At 42.5% G+C, this 8,817-nt stretch overlaps 1 protein-coding gene across 2 annotated transcripts in view; it reads left to right on the top strand.

The window, feature by feature from the left end:
* Positions 1 to 4,001, top strand: part of nrp1a (neuropilin 1a) — a 55,872-nt gene extending 51,871 nt beyond the window's left edge. For both annotated transcript variants that reach the window (XM_084034005.1, XM_084034004.1), the window contains exons 14-18: positions 207 to 350; positions 442 to 719; positions 812 to 908; positions 1,011 to 1,064; positions 1,193 to 4,001. In XM_084034005.1, coding sequence (XP_083890131.1) covers positions 207 to 350; positions 442 to 719; positions 812 to 908; positions 1,011 to 1,064; positions 1,193 to 1,479 — 860 coding nt within the window. In that variant the 3' untranslated portion in view covers positions 1,480 to 4,001. The remainder of the gene's footprint in view (positions 1 to 206; positions 351 to 441; positions 720 to 811; positions 909 to 1,010; positions 1,065 to 1,192) is intronic.
* The last annotated feature ends 4,816 nt before the right edge of the window (positions 4,002 to 8,817 follow it).

Here is an 8,817-nt window from a genome sequence, read left to right as displayed (position 1 = left end):
GCTTGCCTTTCGCAGTGCTCTGCTGCCCTCTAGTGCTTGTAGCTGGTCCCGTCGAGTTAATGAAGCCCCAAAGTGTAGCCTGCACTCATATCATGACAGACCTCCAGGTCATTGTCCGGTTAAAGATCAACATTTCTCCTTTTGTAATAAGACGGATGATGAGCTGTGATCTCCTGACACGTGATCTTTCTTCGACACACTTGCAGCTTTCCTGTGGTTTGCCTGTGACTTCGGCTGGGCCAACGACCCGTCCTTCTGCAGCTGGACGTCAGAGGACACCGGCTCCAGGTGGCAGATCCAGTCCAGCGGCACCCCTACCCTCAACACCGGACCCAACATGGACCACACAGGTGAGGAACCTGTGAACTGAAGTGGGCGTACGTGCTGGAAGCAGCACTTCCTCTTAGCCTTAAAGTAACAAGTGTTTTTTGTATGCAACAGGTGGATCGGGGAACTTCATCTACACCTTGGCGACGAGTCCCCAAGAGGCTGAGGTGGCTCGGCTGGTCAGCCCCGTCGTCAGCTCCCCGGACTCGGACCTGTGCGTGTCCTTTTGGTACCACATGTTCGGGCCGCACATCGGCACGCTGCACATCAAGCAGCGCAAGCAGACAGTTGAGGGTCCGGCGGACATCCTGCTGTGGACGGTCAGCGGTCACCAAGGCAACCGCTGGAGGGAAGGTCGCGTCCTTGTGCCCCGCACCAACAAACCCTATCAGGTAAATTCAAAGCGGTCCGTGGTGTGTTTGGGCTTTTACCACGATACCCGTGCTCAAGAAATGGTTGACAAGAATCCTCTCTTTTTTTTAAGGTGGTGATTGAAAGTCTGGTGGAGAGAAAGAGCTGGGGAGACATCGCTGTGGATGACATTAAGGTTCTCAATGGACTCAGCATGGCGGACTGTAAAGGTGAGGCTTTAAGTGTTCACATTCATCCCCTTCTTTCAGCTCTCGATCTGAAATGCGGTTTTCTTTCAACCTTGGATTTCATTATCATTTCTGTGTGAACAGATCCTGACGTTCCCACTGAGCCGATGCTGCCGGAGGATCGCATCAATGAGATCCGTAAGTGGTTTAGCGTGGAGGGTTTATGTCATTCATCCCTTTTTTGAGTATTCACTCACCTGCAGGCCCTTCGTAGTCACTGTTATACCTCCCGTCTCACCTCTCCTCTCTGCTTCTGTCCTCTGCAGTTGAAGAGATCACCGAATACCCCGACTTCGTGGAGACCAACCAGATCAGCGGAGCGGGCAACATGCTGAAGACGCTCGACCCCATCCTCATCACCATCATCGCCATGTCCGCCCTGGGGGTCTTCCTGGGTGCCATCTGCGGCGTGGTCTTGTACTGCGCCTGCTCCCACGGAGGCATGTCGGACAGGAACCTGTCGGCCCTGGAGAACTATAACTTTGAACTGGTGGACGGGGTCAAGCTAAAGAAGGACAAACTCAACGTACAGAGCTCGTACTCGGAGGCGTGAGACGGAGCTGGGCGCATTCGCGTGTGACTCTATGACGTGCGGCAGCTCGCAGAGCACGCACAAGACTGGCTGTAGGCATATCCTCGCATATATCCACGGGTAGGCAGGCTCAAAGGACTGCCGACACCTTCGACTCGCTGGATGAGGGACAGGTTCAGGAACCAATGGGAGGTTTGGACTGATCCACGCTTTTCTCAGGAGCTGCAGTAAAAAGAACCTACCAGTAGGGGACACTGTGTACAAATGAAATACATAAGAAAAAAAATATGTACAGATGATTTAGATGATATTTTAATTTTCTATTTTGATTTTCATTCATTTTTACAATCGGATGCTGGTGTTGAGACCAATTTATTAATAATGTTAAAAGTATTTATCGTTTTCTGGGAAAGAAATTTGTTTTTTTTATTATCAGTTCATGATGGCTGTTTATTTTCGAATTTTGAAAGAGACGTATCAAAATTATAAATGAACCATATCCGGCAAAACTGTAGATTTGCCCTGGCGTACAGGGTGTGCCCGTAACCATGACCCTGAAACATGTACCCCTCCCCTTTGACCTCTATTACTCTAAAACGAGGGTCCCATGGCAATGTATGGTTCTGACAGTGCCTTTAGTACATTTCGGTTGGCCTCCTCTGTTGATCTGGGTGTTTTTTACTGTACTTGGCTTAAGTTATGATGACAGGAAACAGGGGCACAATATCCTATAAACGCCTGCAGAACAGGATAACAGTCAGCGCTTTGCTTCTTTTTTTTTTGTTCTTTTCTGTCCAAAAACCACACACTGTAAATAAGTTTTAATATATTTTATTGCCCTTTTTAAAGAAAGTAAAAAGGAAAAGAAAAAAAAAGCTGCAGTATCCCTTTTTTCATGGGTTTGTGTGTGTAAATACAATCTTCTGACTGTTTTGTGGAAGGTGCCGTGTTATGGTTTTTATATTTGAGATTACTTTGCTGGGGGGGTAGGATTTGTGTGATATTAAAGCGATTGCAATGTGCATTCAAGCAGTCTGTCATCGAAACACTTACAAATCAAAAGGAAGGGAAAAAAACAACCGATATGATGAATTCCTTCTCATATCTTCATCACATCGATGGCAGAGGTGGTGGTGGAATATGTCTGCCAGGATACCAAAAAAAAAAAAACACCCAACAATCATTGCTTTGCTTTAGCTCACACCTAGGCTGGCTTGTCACCTCCAAACGTCACTGTGGATTGTTCACTGAGGAAGTGCTGTCTGGACAATGCAGCTTGAATGCACTTTGTTACCGATCCCCTCGCGACGGGAGCCTGTTTAACGAGGGCCGAACGACGCTAACTGAAGAATGGTGCTATCGTTAACTTTAGCCGGACACATTTTGTCTCACGATGAACCCGGTTTGTATTGTTCACATGCTGTATTGTAGCTTAAAAGGCCTCTCGGAACGCAAAGAGTTTTTTTTTGTTTTTTACGTGTTTCACGTGTAGCAGCCATAACGTTGTGATGTCAGAGCTGATGTCATTAGGGCGGGACACTGGTACAGCGGGGGGGAGGATGGAGTGGCGTCGACTGAATCAGGTCACCTGACCTCCCCTATGTGGCTTTACCAAAGGATGGTCGCCCCCTTTTTCTTGTTCACCGGGGGTTCTCACTCAAACACAGAATACTAACCACTGACCATGGAGGGAACTGGTGACGGCCTGTTTTTCCATCTTTATAAGCTTAAAAGAAGTGGAACTGTCATTCAACGGGAACTTTTCGAGTCTCTACAGAGACTCTTGTTTTCAGACGGATGAACGGGACAATCCCACCACTCCATACGACAAGGGGAAGGGACTCCCCCGTGAGATATGGCGGTATCAGGACGCAAGGGGCCCCATGGGACCACAAAACAAACAATCAAAAACTCGATCCTTGACTAAATGTCTTTTTACATCCGTGTGCTTTGTATGTCGTGCCGTGGTGAACACATTCTCAGCTTGTCCGTTTTTCAGGTTTGACCTCCGACCTCTGCACCGTTCCGTCTGCACTCACAGCTACGGGGGGGTGGAGCACCAGCGAAGTCTGCTGAAACTAGAGAAAAAGGATACTGTAGCGTGGACTCCAAACAAACAATGTTGCACTGATGAATATATTTAAGAGGTTTATGTGTTTATAGCGTTCATTTGCAGAAAAAAACACAAAAAAACAAAACAGAAGAAAGTCAAAAACACAAAAAACACGTGTTCATTTCTTTCATCTTTATATATATATATAGTTTCAGATTATGTGATCTGAAATGTAAAAAAATATTGAGATGTTTTCATTATTGAAAAAGGCATAAAAGTTTTTCCAACAGTTATGTCCCCCTCCCCCTCCATTTACATGGCATATTAACGCTTCGTTTTGTACTGTCATTCAAATTTTGTGCAGATTCTTTTTTTTTTTCTTTTTTTTTTTACGAGAACAAGAAAATAAGACTTTTATTTTCAATACTGCTTCTGTAATTTGCTGTTGTAGGAAAAAATGAATAAACAGCAAGGCCTTAAAAAAGAAAAACGAATACGTGTGTTGTGATGAAGAAATCGAACCTCCAACTTTTCCCCTTTTTTCAAGTCACATCTGCAGCATAGAAGCCCATTTCTGGCTCTGTCAGAAAAAAGGAGAAACTTTCTCAAAATAACCGCATCCATAACTAAGACATTATTTTTGAGTAATATTAAGTAATTATTTTCAGATAAGTCAATATTTTTAAGACACAAAGTCATTATTTTGAGATAGTTTCTCTTTTTTATGACAGTGGCAGAAATGGTTTTCCATAGAGGCGCTTCACATCTGCTTTAAAGAGTTAACCAGCAGCCTTTGAAGCAACATCTGTTTTTTTTTGCATCAAAGTCATGTGGAAGCTCTTTTACAGCCAGCGAGACGGCGATGCAAACAAGACTCTTTGTCTCAGCACAAAGAAACAAATAAAAGGCATCGGCGTGGAGGAAGTTGGTAATTTATGTTGGTTATTAATCACTTACAGTGCAGTCAAGTTGCCGTGGTAGATACAATCGAGGAGGAAATTCAACTGATTAAATTAATTTACGCCAACACCAAGTAATAAATGGTGATTATTTCTGGGAGCAGATGGAAACAACCCCAGTGAAGTCTCTAATGTGAGGACTCTCCACCTATTAGAGCTGTAACATCACGGCACAGAGCGAGGGGCGGGTGCTGACCGCTAATGAGAAGCTGATGTGAGCTACGCTCAGTCGCTCAGCTGCTTTGCTTGTTGGCCTATCATTAGCAGAAATTAGGTCTAGGCTTCATTTTCACTGATTCGCTTTTCATCCAAGGAGCTAAAGCCACATCCTGAAGTATTGGTGTGTTATGTTGGCAGGAAACTGCAGGGCTTTGAATACAGGCCAGCATGGTTATGTATAGTTGGATTGAACATTTGAGTCAAAAGAATATTAGTGATGCCTTTCAACATTCACACATCACAGATTAATAGCAGCGATGCTTCTTCCCCATTATCATAAACAAGCAAATTAGACTCGTAACTTCATCTGGCTGTACGTTCTTAACACACAATTAACCGCTAGAGATTTATAACCCAGCAGCCCCACCAGATCCTTTCTATCTCTTCTTAAGGCGCTTGAATCAGGCGTATCCTTACATTTAGCATCAGTCATTGATTTGTGTTGCACCATAAATGGAGAACTGGAGCTTAAAGTGCTCTCAATAGCTAGGCTACATGGCTTTAAAGCCATTAGCTTTATCTTATAGTCTACTTGGATTAGGCATCTTTTAACCCCATGTTTTTGTGTCTAAAACAACATTTTCATCCTGGTCCAGTATTGAGGTTACAATGTAATCTAAACTTGCAATGTAAACGAGCAAATGTGCACGGTCAATGTACATCCACTATAAGTGCCATGTAATGTCATTCATTATAATTAAAAGTGTTGACCCTAATAAAAAAAACAATCTGAGCCTGCTAGTGGCAAAAACAAACACTTTTAGTGGACGGCATTGATGGCGGGCAATTACCCCATATGATTACATTGCAGCAGTTTAGCGGCATGGAAGTTAGCATCACACCGGTGCCCTCGACAAAATGCCAATGGGATTTCCCGTTAGTCACTTAACACAAACCCATGGGCTGCTGGTCTGACAACGATAAGCCTCTGGGGGTTTGGGGCTGTGTTTGTGGAGCCAGCGGATATCTGGACCACAACTTCCTTTTCCGTGCGCTGCTCATCGTTTACAGACCGATCACTTCCCTCTGAGGTTTGTCCGTTCTGTTGAGGAATAATGCAGTCAAGAACACGTCATCAGCCAAGGAACATCATTAATTAAGGGGCATTACTTTATTACTTTCTAATAACCCATCGGGTCTACGGTCCTGAATTATGCAAAATAGTTTTCTAAGTTGGATTCTGGTCCAGATGCTGCGCTGATCTTTTCCAGAAGCTCAGAGGTCAAACAGCCTATCAGAGCAGCTGGATGCATCTTTCACAACCTGGCAACCCAAACGCTGGACTTGGATCAATTAGGACTGAACTATAGAGCATTAATCAACAGCTTGCCAGACGGAATAATATCAGTCACGATCAGTCAGAGTGGATTTTTACTGCAACATGAGTACTTTTGTTACTTAAATTACATTTTACTGATCATGGTTTGGAATATAAAACCTTTCTGTGTGTTTTTGCATTGTCCTCTTGGTTTTTTTTTTACCCAAGTAAAGGATGCAGATTCTTCTTCCACCACTGGAAACATCACCCCCCCCCCCCCCCCCCCCCCCCCTGACTGCGGATTAAACTGCGTCTGTAGTTTTCCATTTGACCACTAGATGGCTCAGTGGAGTAATATTAGTACAAATGTCTCTTAGGTTTAAATGACTACTGTTTAACAGTGGTGCTACATAACCAACTGAGAGTCATATTTCCCACACATACTGGTCTACCAGTGCATGTGTTGATGGTTCCTTCTTTCCTTCTCCATCTTATATCATCCATAGAGATTATAGTAGGTGTTTATGAGATATTATGTTAGATTGCAAACAGTTACTAGAGGAAATAAACAAATTACAAGCACAGTAAACAGCTGCAGATGCTTTTTCCCCTCACAGATGATCACGATAGGGGAAGCACAGTAGTAAATAATCAAATGAATGTAATTAAGGGCCTAGTATTGTGTATGTTGGCTCACTGTCCTGCTGTCATGACTTACTGGGACGCTTTCATAGAACAGAGCCATAATTAATGTTATGAGTAAACCGTGTGCCTATTATTACATTGTCAAAACGGTGACGTTGTTTATTGTTAATGTCATGTTAATGACAGGGATTGTGGATGCTATGAAAGGAAAAGCATGTTTCCATGCAATGACCAAAACTGACCACAGGGAGGCTCCAGAAGTGTATGTACTTTAACACATCAACAGAAATAAATCAATCATTCTTTGTAATGACATATTATACACTGAATTAAAGCTTTTCAGGTTTTGGCCTATCTCTTAAAATCACGTATAACAGGAAGAAAAACATTAAAACACATCTACGAACATGCACTAAAAGCACATGCAGCAGGCCGGTTTTGTCAACAAAGTAAAGAGAAGCTCTTTAAAAGAGGGAAAACAACTTCTCCCACTATATCTTAGTAAATCGTTGCCATCAATGCCTGTATTTTCCTCCTTTAAACAGATGAAGTTATGCAGCTGACTACATCTGGGCCACATACAGTCTGCTGAGCCTCTGCTATGCTCCTTATCTCCTCTGACAGAGTATCTCAAATATTTGGCTGCTTTCATCTACATTGCCTCCACTTCCTGCTGCCGACAACAGATCATTCTCTTTTGGTCATTTCTGCTCACTCTGTGATTTGATTCATGCAGTTTTAGCAGCTGCTTTTTGAGTATCATTTTTATCAGTGCTTCCCAATATATTACAATTAATTCCAAACTATATGACCTTAAACAACAAAAAGACAGCTTTACCGAGAAGAGAATGTAATAACCATGGAGTTTCCGCAGATTCAGCTCCTCACCCATCTCCAGGGGCAGGGAGGGAGATAAACAATCCCTGGAGACTAAACAGGATGCCAGGATCTTCAGGACGTGATAGTTTGTTTTCTCACACATTTTTTCGCTACATCCCCAGTGCTGAGACAGAAATAACTTTCCACTAAGTTTAAAACAAATACACAACTGGCTGGGTTGATTATTTCCACTGAAACTGATCCAAAAACACCATGCAGTCGGTGACCCTGAAAAGAAAGTGGAGAAAAAAAAAGAAAAAAAAATCTGACTGTTATTGTCAATCTTTATACATAAAAAATATTAATCAGATAATTTCTTTATTTTACTAATTGGACTATAAGACAAACAAAGCTATTTTAAATCACCTCAGGAAGAGAATGACGAGGAGAAGAAATTACAGATAGAATTACAGAATTTTACGTACATGGATTTCATTCTACAGTAGCCAGTTGTCACCACAAAATGTAGCCATGAAATGATTCAGGCCATTGTTATCTCTTTTCAGGAAACAACTTTACCTCTAAAATCCGCAATAAAGTTGATGATTCAACTCTGGGTTTAAATACAGTCAATAATCAGACATTTTCCAGACTATAGAGTGTTATTCTGGGGGGTGGACGAGATTTTCTAGTAATAGTTTTGTGGTAATTGCTTAGGACATGTCGAAGAGTCATGTTCTTGCATTAATGTTGTTTCTATAAAAAGATGATGATGATGATGATGATGACATATATACATTTTGATGGAGTAACAGAAGATGTAACATCGATGTTGCCAGCATCTGTTTAAATAGGTGATTACGTGAGACGGGGGGGCTTTCAGTGACGTCAGCAAGAGGGTGGGACAGGAGCTGGAGCATTAAGACGGCGACATTAAGCAGAAATATAACGGGAAATGATTCATAGCTGCCTCGGAAAAAAGTGATCATAACTAGAAGCTATACAGTTGTTACATCGTGTGTGTGTGTGCGTGCATGGATTGCGTATGAGTAGGTTTTAAACCCTTGTTGTGTTAGTATTATTCTCTTTGCCCTCTTGTTTGATTGTATACCAAAGCGTAGGCTATAGGATGTGCAGAATAATTTATATTCATAACAGCGAACAGGCTTCTTCTTCAAGCAAAGGTTGAGATTGAGTTAAAAAATATTAATACACTAAAAATCACTACAAAATCATAGAAAAACACATTAATTTACAACAAAATAACTTTCCAGCTGGACCAGACTATTGATGAAAGTCATACATCAGGCTAAACCTTTTATTGTGAAGGTGATAACCGGAAGCGCCCTGTGTTCCACAGTGTGACTTGGCCAGGAGGAGCAGAGCTGTGCGGGTTCGCCTCTCCG

The sequence above is a fragment of the Eutrigla gurnardus genome (genome assembly GCF_963514095.1).
Source record: "Eutrigla gurnardus genome assembly, chromosome: 18".
In the NCBI taxonomy this organism is placed as follows: Eukaryota; Metazoa; Chordata; class Actinopteri; order Perciformes; family Triglidae; genus Eutrigla; species Eutrigla gurnardus.
This window is presented reverse-complemented; position numbering and strand designations above follow the sequence as displayed.